This window comes from Oryzias melastigma, linkage group LG7 (assembly GCF_002922805.2).
Source record: "Oryzias melastigma strain HK-1 linkage group LG7, ASM292280v2, whole genome shotgun sequence".
Classification (NCBI taxonomy): Eukaryota; Metazoa; Chordata; class Actinopteri; order Beloniformes; family Adrianichthyidae; genus Oryzias; species Oryzias melastigma.
In genome coordinates, this window is record NC_050518.1 from 12,287,414 (window position 1) to 12,312,895 (window position 25,482).

The 25,482-nt window shown below is 38.3% G+C and overlaps 1 protein-coding gene across 1 annotated transcript in view; it reads left to right on the plus strand.

Moving 5' to 3' along the window:
* LOC112159110 (metabotropic glutamate receptor 7) overlaps positions 1 to 25,482 on the plus strand; it is an 82,563-nt gene that overhangs the window by 34,319 nt on the left and 22,762 nt on the right. Inside the window, exons 3-7 of the mRNA XM_024292972.2 lie at positions 8,993 to 9,128; positions 9,677 to 9,831; positions 13,082 to 13,219; positions 16,863 to 17,063; positions 24,843 to 24,982. Coding sequence (XP_024148740.1) covers positions 8,993 to 9,128; positions 9,677 to 9,831; positions 13,082 to 13,219; positions 16,863 to 17,063; positions 24,843 to 24,982 — 770 coding nt within the window. The remainder of the gene's footprint in view (positions 1 to 8,992; positions 9,129 to 9,676; positions 9,832 to 13,081; positions 13,220 to 16,862; positions 17,064 to 24,842; positions 24,983 to 25,482) is intronic.

Here is a 25,482-nt window from a genome sequence, read left to right on the forward strand (position 1 = left end):
TAAGCTAATTCTTCTTTAACAGTCCTGGTACATCACATGTCCTGAGAGGATCCCTCCTTCATATGGACATCTCTGAGGTTTCTTTTTTTTGGAGTTTTTCCTTACCGAGAAGGAGGGTCTAAGGGCAGGGATAACCAGTTTAGCTTAGTCTATTTAGTTTAGCAACCTGTTATTGTTTATATTTCATGACTAACTTTCTGCCTTTATACAACTACCGATATGAAGCCCGAAGAGACAATTGTTTTTGTGATATTGGGCTATAGAAATGAAATTGAATATATTTGAATTCAGAAGCACAAAGTGGCCAAAAATACAACAAGCAGCTTTCTTCCCCCCAATTTCTTTTACATACATGTGGGATATTTGATATTTTATTTCCTGAGTTTGGAGAGTGGAAAATAATTCTAAATAGTGAACACCAGCGGCTGGATGGGTATTCGGGAAACGGCGTATAGTGTTTTTGAACACGCCGCATGCAGCCGGTCTGTAGGTACCTTGAGTTTCACCACATCTCAAATTTAATCAGCAGTGATATTGTCTGAGAACCACAGTGACAGTCATACAACCTATATTGTTTGCCAGTGCAGTGTGTCGGTTATCTTCATCAAATCACTGTTTCAAGCTGTGGTCTGTAGAGACTGTACTCCATTGCCGCTGCAGTTTTCCTGCAAGAAAAGTATCTTATTATGGAGTACAGTCCAATTAATCAAACCTGTTTTTTTGCAAGAAAAGCCTTTTTTTGTTTTCTTGAAGAGGAATGTTGTGGGAGAAATCTTTACCCTTCTACCAACCTGCCACGGGAGAAAGTCTTCCTCTGCTTCTCAGCTACACTTCTGTGGATACCAATCTATTTCCTTTAACTTTGCAGACAGAGAGCTCTGTCTCTGCTTCTAATAGACTAATGTGCGGAAACCTCTAAAATGAAGAAAGCTAATGGTATCCCACAGGCACTGATCCAAAGTCCAGCATTCATGAATATTTTATCCGTGTGCATTCATGTCCAGTGTGATCGCTCACTAAAACTTTAACAAGCTGTTTGTGGCTCTGTAATTTGCATTGACAGAGAGGCATGAGAGAGAGTGAAGGAAATGGAGAAATTCTCCTTTGTGGGGTTGAATAAGAAAAAAGAGCTGATTGAAGGATTGTTGAAAAGGGCTCAATTCATTTTATGTCATAAAATCAACAAGATCGGTTTCTTCTGTTGTTGCTTTTCTTCAAATGTGGAGAGCAACAAACAACGCTGTAATTATGGCTCCCGAAGAGTTTTCTAAGAGGTAAAGAATTACAGCCCATTGTTGCTGCATCACATTTAGTCTCTGCAGTATCATGTCCTCATATCCCCACGAGAACACTTTCCAATGGAAGAAAAGGCGTCTTTAGCCAAGGACACTTCCTTTATTTAATATGACAACCCCACAGTCACATGATTAATTATGCTTCTGCACACGAACTGATTGAATTGGGTCACATTTAGGAATAATAACAGTCATTAAAAAGTAGTATATGGATTTCTGGGATGATAAGTCCAGTGAAATCCAGACTACTAGTTTTAAGGGGGTTAAAACACCAGCATCAAAGATGTGGTCAAAAAATTTCTTTGTGGCTTCCCCATTCAGTCACATTGAAATGTCAGATGCATTAGGAGGATTCTTGCTTCGCCACTTCAAGGAGAACCATCTCATGAACTAATGTAATATGGGTGCCCATTACTCCAAGCTGAGACCAGAGTGACGGTCAGCCTGTATTGATTTCAATTTTTTTTTTTTTTTTTTTTGNNNCACTGTTTGGTCACTATCTCATTTTGGACCGACCATCTGGCCCCAGGTGAAGTTGGCAGAGATAAATCTTGTTTGCAGTTTTTTGTGTGTGTGTGTGTCTGGACTTAAGCCAAAGAGACGGTGGAGTTTTTCCATTACATAAAAAAGACTTGCGTTTAAAAGGGAAAACCTCCCACAAGGTATCACTGTGGCATAGATCGCAGAACATTGGCAGCATAATGAGTTTTCAGATCTAGTTTTTGGATTGGGGGTAAAACCATCTACATATTTTTTGCCTGAAAGTCACAGTTGAAGGAGAAAAGAGTGAAAATAAGTAATCTAACAGTTCTGCAGTGGTCGCGTAATAGGCCGTGATTCTTCTGTTTGACCTCTTGACATTGCTGAGTCCCACGCCAGCGGTGGAAAATTCTGAAAGGTCACATGTGTGACCATAAGTTGTGTTTCTGCTCACATTTTGATGTCCTCCCAAGTGTTCAGGATGGAGGACTGCAGGGAACAGGTCGGCCTTTTAGACTGTCGAGTTGATAAATATAATTGCAGCATTATGGACCCCCTGGAGGTTCTGGTATGGAGGGTGCAGATGAGTGGGAGGGTGGAGGCAGGGGTTGCAACCATCAACAGATTCTAATTTCAAGGGATTTGTGTTTCACCAAGCAAAAGTAGTGCTTCTTCAAGCTGCTGTGCATTTTTAGATATGAGGGCATTCAGGATGAATAATTGAGGCAGTTAATGCAGTGCATGACCCATGCAACTCAGGCAGATAAGAGGAGAACTTCCAAGTGCCTGATGAAGTTAAGCTAAAATGATCGTAAAACTGTTTTTGACATTTTAATCAAATGTGGAGCAGAGGTCGCTTTTCTTTGTACCTATAGGTTGGATTTTATGCCGTAGGACCGTGCATAAATTAATGTTAAGTAGCTTTTGTTATTTTTTAATCATTAGCTTAAAGTTTTAGGTTTTTTATCCACTTTGGTAGATGAGGTGAACAACAGTGTCTTTTGTACATGTTTATATTTAATGAGCATTTTCAGATTTCGTCATAATAAAATGCTACATTTCATTTTCTTAAAGAAGGACTTTCAATATTTACCTAGTGACGTTTTTTTAATACTAAATTAAGGCTTTTTTTATACTTTGATACAATACCTTTATAGTAGACTACATTATTTATACCTTGTTGTTAACAAATTGATGAATGCATGTTACATTAACCCACATGGAGCTCCAGACCACTTGAAACCAGTTAGGGAAAGTTCCAAGGACATAATCAATACTTTTCCCTGAAAAACAAAGCCATGAAGTACTTTGCTGGTAGGAGTAGGAAAATGGACACTGACCACTCAAGATGTAGGTTTGGAAAAGACGACCATTTAAGGTATTAAAGACAATTTTCCTGGTCTGACAAACATTGGCCTGAAGCCACACACGACCCGCCTTGAGGACTATATTTGTGGAGTCCATTTTATAGAGTTTTGTTTATGCATGGCAGAGATTCAGAATACTCTGTGCAACTATGATCCAGCTTTTTTATTAAAAAGACTAAAGTATTTTGGTCACTTTCTTCCTCATCAACGAGGAATGATTTTAAAATGAATTTGCTAACTAACTTGTTTCCAGCTAATGGTCACTTTCAACTTTAAATAAATAATACAATAATGAAACATTTTTTACCACCATTTAAAATCAATTTTAGACGTTTCATGTAATTTATTTGTATTTTATTTCAAATGATAATGTTCTGGAATTCTGACAGCAATTTTAATTTGATTAAATTTGTGTTGTATCCACATCTAATCATGGATTTTAAAGGAATTGTGTGTGTCTAATGGTTGCAAACATTATTTTGGAATGTATTAAATTTGTTTTTCTTTTTTAATTTTGGGACATAAAAAAATGAAACTCCTGGTAAACGGATTAGACAGTGCCAACGCATTCTCAAAGAGATTTTTTTTTTTAATAAACCAATTAAAGGTAGAGTTAATGTACTGAAACCTCCGTAGGCAAGACACTAAACCTTTAACCGTCCCAGATATGCTAATCAGTGCGTGACTGCAGAGAAAAGGTGCCACTAATGTTAAGACGCCCTGCATGATGTTTGTTAGCAGAGCAGAAGAGCAAACAGAGAATTTCAATACCAACAAGTCAAGCCGTGTGTCGAGCGTGGTGGTGGTGGTGGAGGGGGGTGGGGGTTCTGATTTATGTTCAGTTTGCATTTACAGCACCTTAAAGTCATTGGGTCTATTCTCAACTCTTCCATGTACCAAAATGTTCTACATTCAAGTGAGGCCATTCATCTAGCAGCTAAAGCTCGCCTGAAACTGGGTCGTACATCTGCGGTCCCGAGAACACCAGCAGATCCACAACAGCTAGAAAAAATAAATCATTGGTTTTTTTGCCTATGGCTCAGGCAAACCCTAAACTGCAACCCAAATAAAATACTGTGGTGGTTGGCTGTTTATCGTAGTTCACGGAGGACAAAAGTGAGGGCAGAATTTAAAGAACCGCTGGCACAGAGATCTTCAGTGAAGGGTTACAGCAGAAATATCCTCTCAAAATGTACAAAACATCTTTGTAAAAAAACAAAAAAAAAATGTTCTTGTAGTGTATTCATCTTGTGGAAATAAACCTCTTTTATCCCTTAGGCTAATGTTTCTCTGCCTTAGATGACCCATCTCTGAGTGAGACGGGCATGCAACTTTTCTTTGAACCCATAGTTTGACTTGTGGATCCTTTCAAGTCCCCCCGCCTTCCAGTGACAGGTGAAAGCGCTCTGACCCACAGCACAGTGCTCTGGACCTCCTCTTACAAGACTTGCATCTTCCTCCTGCCAGCCTCCCAGATCAAATGTATGACCATAACTGACAGCTGAGGTGTTCTGCAGATTCTCAATAATTTAGCCGCCGTTACACAACTAGCAGCGCACAGTTTTTAGTGCAGCATTAAACCACAGCACTTTTCCTCTCTGAAATTGGGATCTGCTCCAAAAGCTTCTTATCTTCATCACTGGCTCTTGCGGTTCTGCATTATTGACCTTCGTGAACTATAATCTATTCCCGCTCAAGACTGTTAAACCATCATAGCCCTTCATACTGCTCAGTGAGGTTTTAGTGATAGTACGTTTGTGAGACTTGAGCTCTTCAGAAACAGGAGGTGTTTTATTCTTGCCCTTTGTTGTTAGAGTTGGAGTTTTTCAAAGCAACATATACTGTAATCCTCTAACAATTAAAAATGCAGCCCATTGAGTGAGAATAAACAAAAGCAGTTGCACAATTCCACCACTAGGGGAAGTGAAGGAAAAGAAAGACCAGCATAACAGGAGATCAAGATATAAACATTATAAAAAAGGTAATGCATCTTAAGAGGAGTGCAGGTGTGTCTTGCAGTTCACTTGAAGCTCATGCAGGCCACCTTAAGGGAGGTCACTAGAATAGGACAAACCATTGGCAAGCATGTGGTAAATGTTAGTTAAGTTATAAATCATACGCACTTATGACGTTCAGGTGATGCTGTTGTACAGTGTCCTTTATGAAGCACTCCAAGCGTTAGTAAGGTGCACATACTGGCTCCTATCTGCGCGCAATGCTGCACGCAGAGGGATGCGCTGGTCGAAAGACACCCGCAGGATGCCCACACAAAATATACTTTGATTGTCCAATGTCTTAATTTTCAACAGTTAGGTTTTACATATATGGAGCGTGCACTTTTCACTCACGCGGCAGAGGTGGCCAGCTCCAATGTTATTCAATGGTACAGGTGCACTCTGAGGCGAATTGAAGCCCCGCGGCGGGATACGAGCTACTGGCGCGGCGCGATATGAGGGCCTGGTGCTGCGCGAAAGTCCAGCAGCTCGATTTGAGCGGTGAGGTGCGAATTGGGCACAGCCAAAATGTAAATACCTGAAGTTTAACAGGCCACTGCGTCGCATCAGCCAATCAGGAACTCAGTTTGGGGCACGTGACTTTTTCAGTGACTTGATCAGAGCGTCAGAAACACATTTTTTGACAGGCGACGAGCAGCAAATATGCTGCGAATTTGTCGCTCCAATCGCATTCGGTGTGAACGGACCTTAATAGGCCACTTCTGCAGGTTTCAGGGATGTGAAGTCCCTGCATTTCACCTACTTGACCCTTACTTACCCTTGTGTGTTGTCCTGTTGCCTGCAGCATGCCTGTAGGAAAAAAACGTGGATGAACGTTGTTGCTCTAAAGCAGGGATAGGCAACTTCAGGCCTCAAGGGCCACAGTTTCTAAATGATTTCTATATATCTACTCATGACGGATTTCCTGGTTCAAATATGTCCAGCCAATTAGAACATGCCAGAGCAGGGTATGTTGGAAAACATGAAGGAAAGCACCCCCAAGGCCTGGACATGCCCAACAGGCACATTGAGTGTTCTATCATCTTAAAATTTTGTGCGTACCTCCATGTCCCACACAGGTTTGCCAATATAACAACCCATATCTAGCCCTAAGGGCAGATTTGACTGAGGCATTAATTGGTCATTTACACACTTGTATGTCATAATGTGAGTGAATGTGATTAAATCATCTGGAAAGTTCTAGTAAAACAGTACTTTAGTCTTATTGGCCAAGAAATCTGACATTTTTATTTTTATCTTCTACACACCGAGCCACAATAAACACCTTTCCACAAACCCTGAAGCATCAACCATGCCACTGGCGGATTTCCTATTTTTATGTTTAGTCCACTCGTGCAGTATAACAGCAGACATCTGATAAATCTTTTGGCACTCAGAATGTATTTTCCCACATCAAGAAAACTCCTCAGTTTTGCTTGCTGGGACTCTAAAATTATGTGAGAAGCAGTTTAGTAGTGATCATTTTGCTGTTCTCTGCTTTAAGAAAGGCCACAGTAAACCCTGACTGGAAATGTATGATCTGCCAGCTAAAAGCTGTTTATATCTAAGTAATGAGCCTGCAGAGAGTGGCAATTAAGAGATCCTTTCCATCCCTCTGTCTATTCAGAGAAACTCAAACTGAGAGGTTATTGGATGTTCTATTAGAATGCTTGAGAGGGGGAAATTTAATTGGTTTGGGTAAAGCTTTGCTGTTGACTAAGGACACAAGCTGCTGTCTTTAAAAAATGTTCAGTTTGGACCTGCAGATGTTCACCAACACACTTGCTGATATATTCTGTTTATCAAAAGCCCATTAATGGTAACCTTGTCCTACATACTTACAATTATAGTGCCAGATTTAAGCAAATAATGTTGTTTTTCTTCTTTTTATAAGAAAAAAAAATAGATCTTTCACCTTCCCCTAATAAGGAGCTGCTAAAAAGCAAAGAAAAAACACAATAATCTTCTGAGAGGCAGTTGGAATAATGGGCCATTCCACATATAGTTCCCAGCAGCTGTTTAGTACGCCACCAAATTAATGTTCTTTATCCTGTTAAAACTCATTAGCAATGACCAGTCAGAGTGATTTATTGGCTATATTAACATCCTGTGTTTGTTATTGCTTAGTGCAATCTGATTAGTTCAGGTTATAGTATAAAGTGCTTTATAATGGGGCACACTTTACAATACAATGCACATAATGTTGCTTAGGTAGTAAGAAAGAAATCAGAAACTAGATGGAGGTTAATCATTACTCCTAAAGCATCTTTGCTGGAACTTAATAACTCTGAAATGTTACATCGTGGTTGAGTAATTAGCAGAGAACAAGATAGAGCCTATAGTGGTTCATTATTACTTGTTGGTCAATTCAGAAACTCTTTTTAAAGATTGGTATGGCACTCAAGTTTGACAAGTTGGTTGCAGAACTGGAACAACCAGGAAGTTAATTGTTTCTTAGTAGTTAACTTGTTTATTTATTTTTATAAGAAACTGATTACATCATGTTTTTTTCATTTAGTAAATGGATTTGGAATAAAAAAAGGATGAGTAAAAATGAAAGAACAGTTTATCTGTATACATAATAATTTATAGATTTTATCTAAGCCATTGACTGTACGTGAAAACTGGACTGGGCGATTGTGAAATCACCCATGGAAAATAGTCTACCTCCAGCTCCAACCAAATGAATTATATTCAGTCACCTTTTTGTCTAGTTCTTCTATAAAGTGTCAAACCTAACAGTGAGGAGGCCCCAGGCACACAATAACATAGGGCTATCTGTAACGTTTAACCATTATTATTATTATTATTAAACCATACATAGGTCCTTACTTTTAGACAGCTTTAATGTAAAGAATCCAAATGTTTTGACAAGCATGGAAAAAATTACATTACACTTAAATGTTAAAGAAAAGAATTATTTAAGCTTGGAAAAATCCTAAGATTTGTTAACCTGTCAGGAGGATGAAACACTTTCACATAATCAGTTTTATTCAACTTCCGTGATTTGGGGTGTTTTTTTTTTTTTTTAATGACAGAATTGATGGGGGTAAAATGTATTTTAGACACTTTTATTTAGTTTTCAGCTTGGGGCCTCCAGTGAATCCACTGATGGTCCTATACAGTCAATGATCAAAACCTTTAGTCCAATAGCAGTTATAACTCTCAAAAAACAAGGATAACTCCAATGGCTAAACTATTCATCCTGATTTTTTTTTCTTTTTAATAGAGAGGTAATTAAAAATCATTTCCAGTCTACTAATAGCCAATTTCCTAAAATTTAGTTTTCTCTTTATAAAATTACAAAATTACATGCTGACAACTAAATCATCCTTACCTCTTTGCCTTCTTCAGAAACGGTCATGTCTCATATTAGCACCTCTGATTACTGATTTGTATTTTTTATTTGTTACAAGATTGATTACCACGTATTTCCTTGTAAAGTTCTCTAACAACATGGCACAAAAAATGTTTATCGTTAATTTTAATGTTAAAATGTTTGCTTTCTGTGATTGTGTGCTTCAAATATTTGATTTCATACAGTAAAAGAGTTAATTATAAGAGTCATTTTGTCGTCTAAATGGTGCTAACGTTAAATAGGGAGATGCACTATATTTGCTAAATTGCATCCTGCTGTGGTTTGATCCATACTCTGTAAGAGGCAAGGCAGTTTCATCAGAGTCCACCTATTGATCTGAGATGTTTCACTGTCTATGGTGGGAGGTGTGCACACAGAGAAGATTGTGCGTTTATGACGATGGGCTTTTTGTGTGTCTGAGTGAATCTTTGTGCAAGAATGAGTGGGTGAAATCATCCCAAAGGTCTGACCCTTCCTTACCTCTCACCCATCATAAAGGTGGGATCTGCATCGCCCAGTCTTTGAAAATCCCGCACAACCCCAAGATGGAGGACTACGACAAAACCATCCAACAGTTGCTGGAATCGCCCCGCTCACGGGCAGTCATCATCTTTGCCAACGAAGAGGACATACGGTGAGACGCACATTCTGGCTTCATGCATGTGGTGCAGACGCGCTGATGACTTGATATGTTAAGGTCTTTCATCTTTGAGGAGCAGCTCTTGAAGAAAAAGCTGGAGGCACAGATTTACTGTGAGCACAGGCTGTGTCTGCTGCACAAACATACCTATAACAACACAAACACACATTTCTCAGAGGATTGGGAACGTAGATGACAAAAAAAAAGCAAGGAAAATATTGTTTCACACCCACACACGCGCACCACCCCTGTGCGTAATGTTTATATAAATAAATGCAGGATCAAAGATTTTTCCAATTTAAATGCAGAATGAGGAACCAATGATGAAATCCAGAGCCCAAATGAAGAAGCATGAAATACGTGGAGACGTGTGCTCATTATCTGTAAATAGAAACATTTGTGTCTCAGACAAAGCACAGAAAGAGCTTATGAGAGGCTGAGATATCCAAACAGCCCCTCAATGGTGATTGTTCCTGTGTAATAGTTATAGGATTGCACATCCCGCCTGATCTCTCCACAAATAAACACAAATGTCCTTGCAGGGGAGTTCTCAATGCCACCAAAAGGGCCAATCGAGTGGGACATTTCCTTTGGATCGGATCCGACAGCTGGGGCTCCAAGAGCAGCCCAATCCACCAGCTTGAGGATGTAGCTGTGGGAGCAGTGACAATCCTGCCCAAACGCTCGTCCATTAAAGGTATGCAGAGAGCGCCCATGCTCCCACAGTTATTACCATCTATTCTTCTCTATTCATGTGCTTGCTGACTTATTAAAGTACTACTGGAAGCAATGTTCAAGAAACTGCACAGTATTTGTAAGCCTATGCAGTTCTATTAGTTTATAGTGTTCTTGGTTATCAAGCAAACACATTGTGGCAAAAAATGTGAGATGTTTTTATTTATGTGATTTTTTTAATGTTTAATTTCACTTTCCTATTTTAAAACTTAAAAAAAACTAGATATATGGCATCACCTGTGATACTGAAAGAGTGAATGCTGTAAGCTGAATGTGTCCACTGAAAATGCTGAAGCTGAAAAGCAATTTTGTTAATGCTAAAGTAGTTATTGAGGCTAAAGTTTGATTAAGCTCACTTGATCACTAAGTCCAGTTCTCATATGCAGTCAATGGTAGATGCAATTAGCTAAAAAAAAAGTCAGCATAGTGTTAAAATATGAGCTAAACTACAAATTATTTCAAAAATATTCAGTACATGCCAAAGTAGCCAAATGAGAAAACATGATGTAAACATAAATGGTTACATAGTAGTATAAAAACTGGAAAATATAAAATTAGCTATATAACAACTAACTTATTGCTATTTTTTTAGCTAAATGCCAAGTTTGCCCAAAGGTAAAACTTTTGATTGCCCATCTCCTAAAAAAGTTGAATGTCTTGATAGTTGAATGAGTTGAATAGGTGAAGAAGTTGAAGAGTTATGAACATACAAAAAGTGTACGGAAGAAAAATATAGAAATAAAGAGAAACAGGAACACAATAGTGTGAAGGTTTTACTGCATTCACACAAGTTTTCTTTTTATTATTATATTCAATATTTGGGGAACTCTACAGCACAAACACAAATCCAGAAACTTCTGTATTCACGTGAAGTCCACAATCCTTTGTCTCCATTCAAAGTTTTTTTTTTTTTTTCTTTTGCATTTATTCCATCATGGACTCCCTGAGTTTTTCTTTGCAGTTTGCCTCACAGCTGCTGCAGCCTAAACCTGTTTCAAACTTTGTTGGTCCGGTCGCTTCTCTACCCAGACTGCACCAGAACAATTTTTTACTTTTGTTTTAGGTTTAGAAAAAAACTCAACCTGAATATTAATACGTCTTTCGTTTTAGTAAAATGTTAAAATGTGTTTAATTTAATGATCACATTATTCACTAACAGTGTATTTAATATACAGGTTGGTTTTAGCCACAAACTCATGGTACTTTTCTTTTGGTAAATTAAGACATATTTGTTTTTAAAGGGAACAGTCAACCACGTCTGATTTTCACAATAAATGTTTTTTATTATAAGAAAAAATCTGACAAAGTAAAGCATTACATGTCTCACAATAACCAAAACCACGAGGCTCACAAAACATTTAATTCAAGCTGATTCTCACTAGATCTTGTTGTTTTGCTGTGCTGACAACTAGCTGTAAGGGGTTTAACTGGAAGACAAAAGTAAGACGCTAAAGGACCCTCATAATTAAATAACTAAATATCGCCATGTCAGTATTCTAAATTCTAAAATATCGTAACATATCGATTTTTCCCTATAAACCCCATCATCCACCTGCTAATCCGACTCACGTCTCTCTGGACAGAACCAACCATCATGTTTTTTGAATGCTCCACTACTTTAAACCATCCAGCCAGTTCTGAAGGCATCTCTAGAAACCTCCACTTCTCCCATGGTCACCATTTGACTGTCAGACCTCATTTTGCTGTATCCCTTTCTCTTAACAAAAACACTGCACCAGCTCTTGTTATTTGCAGAAATCCTCAAGTGATGTATCAAATATGGGATGTGTGCAGAGGGGTGAGCTGAGCACAGGGACCTGATTGACCATTTTGTAAAGTGGAGTGAGGAAAACCACCTGCTCCTGAACGTAGCCAAGACAAGAAAGATGGTGGGGGGCTTCAGAAGAAACAAGCCCTGCTATTTCCTGTCAACATCAGTGGGGGAGATCTGGACTTTCTAGATAAATATAAACACTTGAAAGTTAATATGGACAACAAAGCACAGCTGCGCTCGGGAACATTAAGAATCCAACTTCTTAAATGCTGAGTGTCAAGTATTTTTAGAGGTCCCATTTTTAGAGTACTTGGTATTACTTGGCCTGGATTTTGAACTCACGACCTTCCAGTGTCAGGCTGGACATTCTATATCTGTGTTTTGTGGAGAACCCCATCCTCCTCACTGTGATGTTTGGCATCAACGCAACTGATGCCATTAGACTGAACAAACTCAAAAAAAGACATAGTCTGTTGTGGGCACTGAACCTGTCACCCTGGAGGAGCTGGTGGAGGACAGGATCCTGCCAAAACTGCTGGCATCCTTGACAGGCCCTCCCACCCCTCCTCGATACACCGGACAAGTTAAAGAGCAGCTTCAGCAACAGATTCATGCAACCCCACTGCTCTGGAGAGCGATACAGGAAATCCTTCTATCTTTGGTAATCTAGAACTCATTTACTTCAATCACAATAAAACAGCTTTATTAAATGACTCTGTCACCTTTTCTCTGTATATCTCAATAATCCATTTGAAGGTTTAGTGTCTTATTACAGAATTTATGTAAATTATATCAGTATTTATATATCATAATTATTCAATTTGTGCATTAAGTTGCATGTTCCATTTCTGCCTCATTTTATGCTATTTTGCTTTGTTTTCACATATACTGGACCATCTCCTTGGGTATAGATGTGAACTCTGTCTGGTTGTGTACTAAGTTAAGTCAATAAAAGCAAAATTCTGAGTTATTTACATTCAAATGCTGTAGATTCGATAAATAGCCAAACAAAAAAAGAGTACGTTCAGTTAAAAAAGGTTTTTTTGTCAAAAGGTTTGGTGCTCAGACATAATAGGCCTTCACTCCATCTCCACTTAGAAGAACAAAACTTTGTCTAAACTTTACAGGCTTGAGTGACAGGGAAAGGCTGTGATTACAACTCTTAAGTATTATGACCCATTTTAGTATTAATGATTAAGATTTCTGAGATAAAAGGAGTGACTGAAGTTACACAGAGTTTGGTAGAAAGGCAGACCATCAAGGCCACATTTTCCTGAAGTTATGACTCCTGCTAATGATTCCAGTGCTCAGCACGATTACCTGCACACCTGCCAAGGCATCGCTTCTGTTGCAAAAGTTTTTATTTCATTTCCTCCAGGTCTGAATCGCTTGGTAATTGGTCAAGAAATGAGTCATTGTGTTCTTCCCTCCCTCGCAGGATTCGACGAGTACTTCACCGGTCTCACTCTGGAGAACAACCGCAGGAACGTGTGGTTTGCTGAGTTTTGGGAGGAAAACTTTGACTGCAGACTGCTCAGTGCCTCAAAGAGAGAGGACAGCAGCCGCAAATGCACAGGTATGTAGGTTTTGACATGACAGAAGAATGTGGGGAGATGATGGAAAATGTTGTCATGAGAAGCTGCAGGCGTGTGGGGTTGAATTAGACCCCTCTTGTTGGAGCTTCAGCCAGCAGGTCAAGGAGGTCTTCCTATCGAGTAGATTTTGGACAGATAGAAACTGTATTTGGCTTCTAAGACTAAATGCTAAAAAAATGCTTTATATGAGCCAGAAAACTAAATTTCCTTTCTGTCCCCATTCTGTTTCAGCACTACCGTTCTATTGTATAAATGATAGTGTTGTTTCCAGCAGTGATGCATTCCCATGTTAACAAGACTACATCTGCCAATGCAGTGACAGGCTTTCATTTCTCTGCATCTGAGCTGCATTATCATGGATGATGGCTGAAATGCCTTGTGCTTAAATAATTTTCCCAGAATTCTGTATGTGGTAAAAAACTGAAATTTTCTGTGGGATTTATTTCCTTAGTATTGTTATCTTTTATAAAGTGAGAAGATGCTCTTCTACTCTAAGATCCTCTATACTAAATGATGACAAAAAAAGACTTTTATTTTTTCCCTTGGGAATGCTTTACCTTTTGTTTCTTGCTGAACCTCCAGCTGAGATGATATTTCTGAATATTTTATACTAACAGGAGGCGTTTTGCATTCCAGGGCCATCCCTATAAAGATTCCCTGAGCTCTCTTCACAGAGCTCAAGAAATCAGAAAGGTTATGTGTGGGCTGAGATGTATATTGAGTTTTGAGAAATGGACTGAAATGTCAGAGCAGGTTACTTTGGCCTTCCTTCCTTTTATGGATGTCTCCCACATTTTCATGAATGTCTTGCTAAGATCACCGCTGAGAAAATCGTCTTCATTATTTTTGCTTGCTTGATTACATTCTTTTTAAATGGGGTCTGAAATGTGATAATTATAATGTGTGAGACAACAATTTTGATTTTATGCATCCTTTTAAATCTGTTTAAAAAATCTGTTAGCTCAAATTAAAAAACTAAGAGAAGAGGTTGTAGATTAGGCATTCAGAAAGTGTAACGGTACAATGAGGCAAAAACCTTTACAGCAGCCTGTAGTGAAAGGGCAGATCACTGACAGATGGATATAAGCCACTGTAGCAAAGTGTGTTACTAAAGTTCACGGTGATTTTCATCTTCTTTCAGATGGGACAAATGAGGGTTCATTGTTGGCTGCATATTACATTGCGGCACACTTCGGTAATTCGACTGACTCTGCTGTATTTGTCACAAACACTTTGTCTCTCAGCTCAGCTTGAAATATCCCACTTGGGAATTAAATGTGTTTTCCTCTTTCATTTAAGCCCGTGCAGATTCTCTGTCATTTTAACACATGATTCTATTCTTCAGGGAAACTGGACTTCAAAGGTTGATCTAGGAGGCGTTTGGCTGCTCATCCAAGTAGCTTATTCAGTTCTAAGTGCCCATGGAGAACTCAGAGGATATGTAGCCTCCTGACTGTTTCAGATGTGGAATAAAAGTAAAAAAAAAAAAAGATGTCATGTGAGGGGACTAATGTCAATGATCCAGTGATAATCAGAATTTGTGGCTAATGTCCGCATAAAAAGGTCTTGGTGTAGCTCAGAAATGGGCATCTCATTGATGGTTTATTATCTGTGTTGCTGCACTGAATGGGACCCAGTCTGCCAAGCAAAGACGTCAAAGCAGGAATATACATGAGGGACAGGAACTGTCTCATTCGTTCATGGAAAGTTTTGTTATTTTCATATTTTTGACTCAACTATCTGTCCCCTCTGTCCAGAATGTGAGTTTATTGTCTTTAAGGAGTGTTCACTGTCCTTGAAGTGCAGGCCTGACGCTGTGGCTCTTTTGTACCATGGCCTCTTTTCGTGGAGGAGTTCGATCAGACGCCACATTTCTCTGCTTCTTCTTCATCTGGGTTTTATCATTGGGATTGGGATTCACCTTAGTGTGTTACTGAGTTTAAATATAACAGACATGTTGTTTATTTAAGATCCTTCTGAGCTTTTCGAATTCAGCTGAGACAAAAAAGGGGACAATGATGTTTCTGTCAGGGTCTCATTTTTCTTGGGTTCTTGCAAGTTCTCAGTTCCTCTTGAGTTTGAATGATTTATATCCAGCCCCGTATCTTATGTCTAAGTGGGAGTTAGAAGTCAAACAAAGTGGTCAATGTGAGGGAATTCTCTAAACATCTCAATGTTCAGATTCCAGCCTTTCTTGATATGTACAAACAATTGTTCTTGGCATTTCTCTGAGTGAACTTGATGTATCTGTCCATCGTATTGATGTGGCGAGTGAATTCTTCCACTTTCTGGGTTTAGATTTTAACCTGTGTGTCATCCACTTATCTGAATCGATGTCTGGGTGCAGTTCCAGGAAGGGGTGTCAAGCTCTGTTATTTTACTTGTTCCATAGTCAGATCAGCTGCTATAAGGACATATTTGGGCCAGAAGCGTTGCCCTTGAAAGTGAAAATAGGTGATGTTCAAGAAAAAGTCCAGCAGATCACATTTGGGCTCTGATGTCAACTTGATTCTTTCAGGGACCGTTGTCTTGTCTTTATCTTTTCTGCGATGGGAGTACAGATGAAAAGGGATGTGACATGTGTTCACGACCTCTATGCATCTCCCTTTGTCTGCCGGTAGGATTGTGATGTTATGATACTGCTGCAGAGATGTTACTGCTCTTCCTTCCTATAAGGTGAGATTGGCGGAGGGTGGTTTGGCGCTGGAAACAGGGACTGACACCTTCATCCTCAGTTGTTCTGTTTCTGTTAGTCAGGTTATATTTCTTGATGGCAGGTTCTGTCGCTGAAATGAATTCCAGTGCTGGAATCGGTGTACAGACACAATTGAAGTGCTTGAAGAGAGTTTTGTTTTTCTCTTCATTGAGTTGCTTTTCAGAGACTGTTTAAGACTACGGTCACATATCCCAGCATGCCACCGTGTGGAGACATAAATACAAGTTTTTAAGTAAATTTGGTACGTGGCTGTTCAGCATCATTTGTAATTGCATTTTTATACAGGGGTTTTAGAAAAAGTTCAAATTTGATGCAAAAGTTGACACAGAGGAAACATTTTGAGGTTGCAACAGTCCAATTACTGGCATGCAGGAAGCCAGCAGCACGATAATTGACTGATAGGAGGGTCTCCGAAGTCCTCAAAATTGTCTGATGATCATCCAGTTTGTGACTGCCACCCACCTGCCCCTGAGTCGCCCAATTACGAAAATATGTCACCTCCACCTGACTGACGCCTGATGGCCACCGTCGACAATTATGACCACACCAACATTTTTTTTTTAAATCAGGCAGCGGGATGAAACTCTGGAGATTCTGCTGATGCCCCCTCTTCACACTGTGGCAGTTGTATTTGTGACTGTAGCATGAGTTGCGTTTTTTCTTTCTTTCTACACATTGTCCCGTTAATTGAAAGTTTCTCCTGAATCAAACAGATAAAAAAAAGGTGACGCACTGGTGACATATCCAGGGCCTTTCTCTGACAGTAACAAAGATTGGTTCCAGGAACCCCATGACCTTGAAAAGGATTAAGCAGGTTTAGAAAATGAATGGATGGATGGAGGATGTGACATCTGGATGTTTCTGATACATAATGGTTGAATTAATCATCTTTGCTTGCGTTTTTTCAGGCCAGGAGCGCATTGGGATCGACTCCAAGTATGAACAGGAAGGGAAAGTACAGTTTGTGATTGACGCCGTGTATGCGATGGCCCACGCCCTGCACGACATGCAGAGGGACTTGTGTCCAGAGCATCCTGGCGTGTGTCCACAAATGGAGTCTGCAGATGGAAAGACTCTGCTGAGGTACATACGCAACGCCAGCTTCAACGGTGAGTGAAACATAGCAAACGTTTTTGCTGGCTGATCCTTTGGATTTAACAAAAACTTTTTTTAATTAGCCGAAGTTACACTTTTAATTGCATTTACACTGCATTGTCACCATGGTAACCAATATAAAATTAAAATAAAGCTCAGTAACATTCACTGATGCTAAAACTTCTGAAATTCTTGTGCCTCCTTTTATGGCTTGATTCATGCTGCGTCCAGTCTTTGAAGCTCTGTTTCTGACTTTTAACCAAGCGGGGAAATGCATAGACATCAAAACAGACTTTAAAATTGTGTTTTGAGGTGCATTTTTTGGGTAGATCTTTTTTAACATTAAAGACATGAACATGTTACTAAAGAGTTCGGCCAGACAGTGTCATACGTTAATCGTTTTACAAGTCCAGGGCAACTTCCAAGTCTCTTGTCACAAATAATTGTCATTTTTAAATTAACTTAATTTAAGTGGAATGATTAGTAGAGGGTGAAATAATGTTAATTTTGCTCAATAAGCAGAAAAAAGCAAGTAGTTTGTTTGATTTTTTTTTTTTATTTATTTATTTTTTTAATACATTTTCAGGAGATTTTGTTACATTTTACAAAAGCTTTTCACAAATGGAATGAGAAGAGAAGAGAAGAATGTCACACCCTTGTATAAGTAATTTTTCAATTCAAAATGTACATGTTAACACAGTAATTTCAAAGAGAAAAAAAAAACAAAAAAACAAAAGAAATCAAACAATTTAAAAAATGTGAACTATGTAACACTGTAGCTTAGAAGTGGGGTGTGAGTCCTCGTTATCGATCTCTATTTAAAGTCTGTTTTATAATTATACAATAATTTTACAGCACAAAGTCAGATCTTGATTGTCTTATCTCTGTTGAAAATTAAAATGTTCAATCTAAAGGCTAAGTCAACTTTCAAATTTCCACTTATGATATCAAGTAATGATTTTAATGGTGGTTGTCATTCATCTATTGGCATATAAATCACCAAAACTTACCAGCTTTCATTGAGCTGCACATTTGGTTTGTCAGAGATTTTTACGCCATATGCCCTTCCTGACACAACCCTGTATTGTATCTGGGCTGGGGACAGGCACAGGGAACCCTATGGCCCCCTATGGCCCCCCATGGCCACACAGGCAGCAGCGTGAAGGGTCTTGCTTAAGGACCCATACTGGAACAAGCTCATCGCGCCCCAAACTGTGGTTTCCTCCACACCAGTCCTGCAAGGCAGCCAACTCAGCCATCCAGCCTCTAATGGCTTTAACGGTGATACCCTGAAATAGTTGTCGTTTTATGACACTTTTGTGAAGTTTAAGACTATTTAACTTAAAAAATAACAAAAAAAAACACCATGATCTTGCAAAACTTCTAACATCCTAGCATGAATCCACGTGCTCCACCTCGTGCCTTAAATCACTACTGGACAGCTTGTTTCGGTTTAACTTCTCTTTGCCTTCATTCATCCGTCAAAGCAATGCTTTCGGATCTCGTGAGTAAATATGTTTGATGGCTCTGTCTGTTGTTGAATTTCTCCATTATTCAACGCTGTGAGAAAACGGAAGATGGCTGTTGATTAATGGCAGATGTCTAATAAAGACGACTGCTTTAAAACACAAAAGAGAATGAAGAAGAGGAGTCAGCAGGAAGACGGCTTTAAATCAAGACAAACCTTTGTCACAGCAAATGTGCTGGTGTGTAAGTCTGTCAGTAATAATTAGAGACTCCTTTGAAGTCTTCTGTCTTCACAGAACATGGAAGAGTATATTTGGTCTTCTACTGGATTAGAAACAGTAGGAAAGCACTTTTCTTTTCGAAACCCAGATACAGATCGAGAAAGTGTGTATTTTCTAAAATTATATTCAATTTTTCCCAATATTCTGTACCTGCAGCATTAAATTACAAAATTAAGAATGACCTTATTTCAATAAACCAACAAATACTCAGACGTTCGTGATGATAACCTGAACTTTTTTGCCTCGTTCAAGCAACGACTGATACAGAAATGAGCAAGCATAGCTGAAATATTAAGCATTGCACTTAAGTACAGGATTTATGCCATTAAGACCAGATTATCCATTAAATTTTGAGAACTTAATAAATTTCCAAGGCGTAATAAAAAAAAGGAGAATGTTAATCAGACAGATTTTTTTTAATCAGTCAGCCATGCTTATTTCAGTTTGATGACTTGTTTTTTTCCCCATTCTGTCACATTTAGTGTTTTAGTTTAAGCAAAATTAATCATATTTTCTATGTGAATGCCTTTAAAAATGCATGTAATATATAAAAAAAGCTTTTTTATTATTTTTAGCAGTCTGTTATGGTGATTCAAACATTACATGTTGTGTAGTTTGAGTTTCATGTCAGTAGAACACCACCTTTTGACTCTTCTTTTATTAATCAGCTGACACACTCCATCATTATCTCATTGTAATGACTGAAAGAATAAGCATATTGGTCTGGTATGTTCTGACTCATCCCTTTCTTTCTGAGGGAGTTTTGTTTTTGTAATCTTTTGTTGTTTTATAGTGAGTCATTTATGTGTACTGACAGCAAGCTTCCTCACATTCCACAATGAAGCACAGCCTCATTATACTTAACGCAGGGCGGTGCAGCTATCTGTCTCCGCTAAGACACGTATAACGGGGAATTTAAATCCAGCTATTCTTCTGATCATCAGGGTTCATGGATGCATTTGTTTTACCCCCTTTATGCACAGTTGTCATCAATAAAGACAGGAAGTGAAAACAGGATGCATAAAAAGTAAATTAGAGACTAAACACATTCAAAAATGAAACTCTTTGAGGTTCCGTGGCAACCAAACAGCCTGTGTGTTATTTAGAAAAATGGAGATGTTTCTCTTTACTGTGAATTTTTCTCTTGTTGTCCTTTGAACTCTTCCTGACTACTCCTGTACTCCAGTTAATAAAGTAATGACAGTAGCCAAACGGTTTTGTTGAAAAGCAATATAAAAAAATACTTTTTCCAGGTTAATTTAAAAAGAAAAATGTTGGTTTTGATCAAAACTGTTGAGAAGATAAGGGAATGACTAATAAAATCCCAGTCTAATCATCATTTGATTTACTGTCAAATTGTTCCCAGTGGTCTTTTAATTATGATTGTCATTTTTAGCCAAAAAAAAGTCATTTTCTAGGACATAGTATTTGCAGAGCAGTGGGAGTTTCTTTAGAAAGCGATAGGGTTAGCCGCGTGTTATTTCCCATCATTCCTTTGTTTACACCCTCTCCCACTAGCTTACAGCCCCTCACAACCCCAACCTAACATTACTGGTGCTACAAAAATCATGAGTGATATTGCCACAGTGTTCTAAGGCAGATGCAGCTCAGATGAGGAAACAAATATGTTAACATTAGTACTGTCATACGATTATTTTATTAAATCTTGAGCTGTAATAAATGAATCTACTGGTAGTTAATCTATTTTAATCGCAAATATTTTTAACCTAATAATTGCTGTGAAAAGCCTTAATTTGAGATCATTTGTGACATTGTGTTGCAGTAAAATATTAAAATATAACTAAAAAAAGTGGGTTTATTAAGTTTTTTTTTTTTTTTTTTTTTTTTAAACAGTACATTCAAATAAATTTAGGGCTGTTTTGGACCCTTGATTTTTATCTCTAGTCTCAACTTTCTTTATTTTTTCAGTAATTTAACTAAATATCTAATAAGAAGCAAAACTATGAAAAACTGATGCATTGTTAGGGAGGGAGAGGAGAAAAAAAATAAAGAGGGGGTCAAGGGTTCATTCGCCTTGATTATGATTACAAGTCAGACATGTTCATTACTTCCGTTTGTTGTAAGTGATTAACATAGAATATCCATCGTGAACGTATCTTAAAGAATTTGGACAACTGTATCCAAAGTCCGAAGAGAGTGGGTTAGTCTTTCCATCCGGCAGATTTCATTAACAATGTCTATCCAATTGTCCAAGTGGGGAGGACCCAGTTTCTTTTTTCTATTTTTTATACTTTTTTTTTTCAATTATAATAGAATACACAAATTTCCTTGGAGTGGGTCTTTAAAAGACATCAATCTGAAAATTTCTGTCAAGATTTACTAAAAAGAAAATGAAATGTTAAACATTAAATGCTTGTTAAAAAAAAAATACCCTTTTGTTTAAGTCTGTCTTGACAAAACTCCCAAAATATCTTCGTTATATACTGTTTCACCAAAATTTAAACTGTTCTTTTTTATGTACCCCTATTGCACCCTAATGTCATAGATTACACAACCTATATCTATCACACATCTGATAGATCATCTATAATCTTAAATTATTAATTCCAACTACATATCTCTTTGATGAATAATTAACTACTACAGGTTAATTCCATTTTTCTGTGGTTCAGCAATGACTCCACGTGGGTTTCAGCAGCACCGCAAACAACACTAAAGCGTCGCTCATACATTACGAGACATGTAGAGCTCTGAAAAATGTATAACTAATGTTTCCGGGGAGCAGTTATGCTATAAACGGCAAATATTTCCTCACTGATATAGAGGAAAGAAGCAGCAACAGTGGAGCTGTTTCCTGCTCGAGATGCTTTTTTCCAATTACATGCCAGGTATCTCGTGCCTGCCCCTTCCTTAAATGCTTTCCAGTGACGACTTCCCAGATGGTGGTGTAGCAGACCATATGGCACTTCAGGTTAAGTATTTATGACGGCAGACTGGTATATAGAGGAGCAACGTTCGGGACAATGACATTACATATCAGGAGTAACTAGAGTGGATTTTTGGCACCGAAGAATCCAAAGTTATGTCACTGCAAAATGTATGATTCCCATTAATATTTTTTATTTGGGTTTATTTGTAAGATATGAAAAGCTTTAAAGTTACAGATAGACAAGACAATTACAGTTAAAATGATTATATATTATATATTTTATCAATATTTTTTTTTAAAGCAGTTACTCACTGCAGTGATTAATATATAAAAAAGTGTGAAAGCAAATTTCTGTCTGCAAGCTGAAGGCTAAAGAGACATTTGCCTTTTCCTCACATGGTCGCTATGGTAGCAGTTCAGAGTGCCAGCAGGCACGAAGCCCCCGATTTTAAGGTGGAACCAAAGCAACAGAATGCACGCACTTGTTTGTGTGGTGCAGGAATTTGAAGAAGACCTTAACTAAGTGTACATTCATGCAATGGATTGGGAATCTGCCGTCCAGTCTCCGAAACCATCTGGGCTTTCTGTCGACTTCCCCTGATTCTCTGAAACCATTTACCCTAGAGTGGGCCTGGCTAAAGAACCCAAAAAAAATCGGATTTCCCCCTCCTAGTCTCTCGCTGTCACATTCTAAAACATTTTAACTTATTAGTGAACCATCAGGGAACTCTCACAGGCTCTCATTGCATTTAGACAGTTACCATATTATCCAGTGCATGCCACTGCTAATGTATGTTTGAGAGCGAGGGAGTGTTGATCTCCCTGCTGTGCAGAAGCTAAGGAGTGAGAAGCAGAAAAAAGGGAAGAATAATGATGCGAGAGAAACACAGCAGTGTATCCCTGGTCCACCCACGCTACTCAGCACAGCACAGCAGCAGAGCACTTTTGTCATGTCTTAGTTCACAGCCACATGCAAATGTTTAAATCTTTAATCTTAGACGGTGTCTCACTAAGGAGTCTGCACAGGCCATTTTGTTTCTTTGAAAATATCAGCCAATAAAAACATAAATTAATTCCTAATGCCTGTTTATGTGCACGCAGAGAAACGCCATTTAATTATTTGCTTTAAACGTAAAGAGTGCCTGGGACCCAATTATCCATGTGGCTTAGCAGAATTAGTTTGTTTGGATTTACCGTATAAACTTAAAAAAAAAAAAAAATTGAGGCATTCAGTCAGCTTTTCCTTTCAGGAGTCAATACCTTGTCAACATTTATATGTACATGTCAACAAGTTTGCTTTCTCTTGCTGAAGTGACAGGACGATGAGAGCTTCAGTCTGGTTTCCACAAGTTCACCAGAATGTGTTTTAAACTCCAGCGCTCTGCTCCAGTTGCTAAGCTGACACGAAATGACTCCATTTGCATACTGTTGTACTTCTCCTACAGATGCCATCATCCGGGTCTGTATCGATATGAAAATTACTGCTTTAAGGCTTACAAAATTACACATGCAACAGTGAGATGACGTCTGTGATATTTAAAAAAAAAAAAAATCTGTTCTGTTGTCTTTTTTTGCTGCTTCTCATGTCTTACCACAGACCTTTGGTTTGAATCTTTTGTAGAATATTAACAAGCAAAATGTCCTTGGAAGGAAGAAGCAAAAATATAACGGAGATGACATTTCTGAATGGCAAAGAAAAATATGAAGCATAGTTTTATTGAAAAGCCAAAAGCTTTAAAGACATTAGGCTCCCATAAGGATTTTGATTCATATCTGCAGTCCATTCTCTCTATATTTTTTTAACCAGAGCTATTAAAAACCTTTAATTCCCATGCTAAGAGTCATTAGACACTCCCCCGCCCCATTTCGTAAATGGTATGTCCTTATGTGCAGAGCTTATGTAGTACCAAGGTGAACAGAAGCTTATTTCAGTGTCACAGCTTTCTGAGATGCTTGACCTCACGAGTAATGCAGACTACTTTAAAGCCAAATAAAGGACAACAGTTTTTCTATTAACAGCTGGCGGGACAGATATCTGGGCTTTAGCACATTTTGCCTTACAAGCTCTTTTTAATCATGAACAGGGTTCCAGGTGTCCACAGTCCTCCTTTAGTTAATGAGAGAAGTCTTCAGGGCTTGGCCTGAGAGAGGCTTCTGCACAGCGAAAGTACATGAAGAGTATCTGCAGCTTCTGTCTGGGACCAGTACAGTAGTATTTATTAGAGCTGCCACAGATTTTTTAATAGTCGACTAATCGCTAATTATTTTTTCCAATTAGTCGACTTATTGGGTCATGCGCAAACTGGGTGTAAAGCACACATCTTAACCATCATTAGCTTAAAACTAACTAAAAGCTAGATAGTGTGAATGCTATAAGCTGAATTTGACCGCTGAAGATGCTAATGCTGATAGTTGAAGATGCTGAAATTGATAGCTAAAAACGCTGCAGCTGATAACTGAAATTGCTAAAGCTAATAGCCAGCTAAAATATTGTTTAAATGCCAGATAAGCCTAAAAAAATTAAAAGCAGGCTAAATTAGCCAAAACATTTAGCATGCAGCTGAAAAAAACTCCAAAATAGCCAAAAACAAAATAAAAAAAGCCTAAATTAGCAAAAACAGCTAGCAGAAATATTAGCTAAACTCCAAAATACCCTAAAAAATTGAAAAATCCTAAATCAGCCAAAACAGCTAGCATGTAGCTGAAATATTAGCTAAACTCCAAATTAGCCTAAAAAACCTTAAGGAATCCTAAATAGTCCAAAAAGCTAACAAAGTACCATGATAACTTTCAACTTTACTGCACTCTGAATCCATATAATATATAGTAACGAATAATCGACTATTAAATTAGTCATCGACTATTTTAATGGTCGATTAGTCGTCAATTTGACGACTAATCGGGGCAGCCCTAGTATTTATGCACAAACATACATAAAATTGATTAGTGCATGACCTATGATGCATAAGAATATAGTGCTTATTGGGTCATTAGACAGTTTATTGCTCTCATAATCATAAAAGATCATGAAATATTTGCTGTAACAAGCTCCTTCTCTGTATTACATTTACAATTAAAACAAGATGCATTGTTTCCCATCACAACAGAATCTATTAATTGTGTTTTGTGACCGTCATTTCTCTTGACCCTCACAGGCAGTGCTGGAACTTCGGTTGTCTTTAACAAAAATGGAGACGCTCCAGGACGCTATGACCTGTTCCAGTTCCAGACGACCAACTCTTCCCCCCCAGAATACAAAGCTGTGGGACAGTGGGTTGAAAACCTTCAGCTCAAGGTATGACCTTTACAAAAGGCAAGTAAGGTTATCGACGGATTTAAGTTTTCAAGTTTGAAGAGGGCGTTAAGATGCAAGTTCTACAACGTCCCTCGTTTTTAAAAAACATGTAAAGCGTTTGCATCTCAAAAACTGCGACAACTCGAGTCCAAACCTGTCTTAGTATCTGCCTAACTGATGTGTTTTTAGCTGAAGAAAACAAATCTTTTTTTTTGCAGAATTTAGCCAGAGGACAAATGTTTTAGAATAGATTATCAGGTGTGTTTCTTTTTTTATAAGACAGTAAATTTAGAAACTTACATAAGCACATTTCCAAAGCAGCTGAAGACAAGTGACAAATGGATTTTAGCTGGTCACCTTAGTGTCACATTTTCTCCTGTGACAGAGCGCCCTGGAGTGTAACACTAGAGAGTCACAAGAAAGTGAAACAACCCCTGAAAAGTTTTGGATTTCATCATGCTTACGCTGTGTGCATCAAAGAACTGACAGTGCAGAATGGA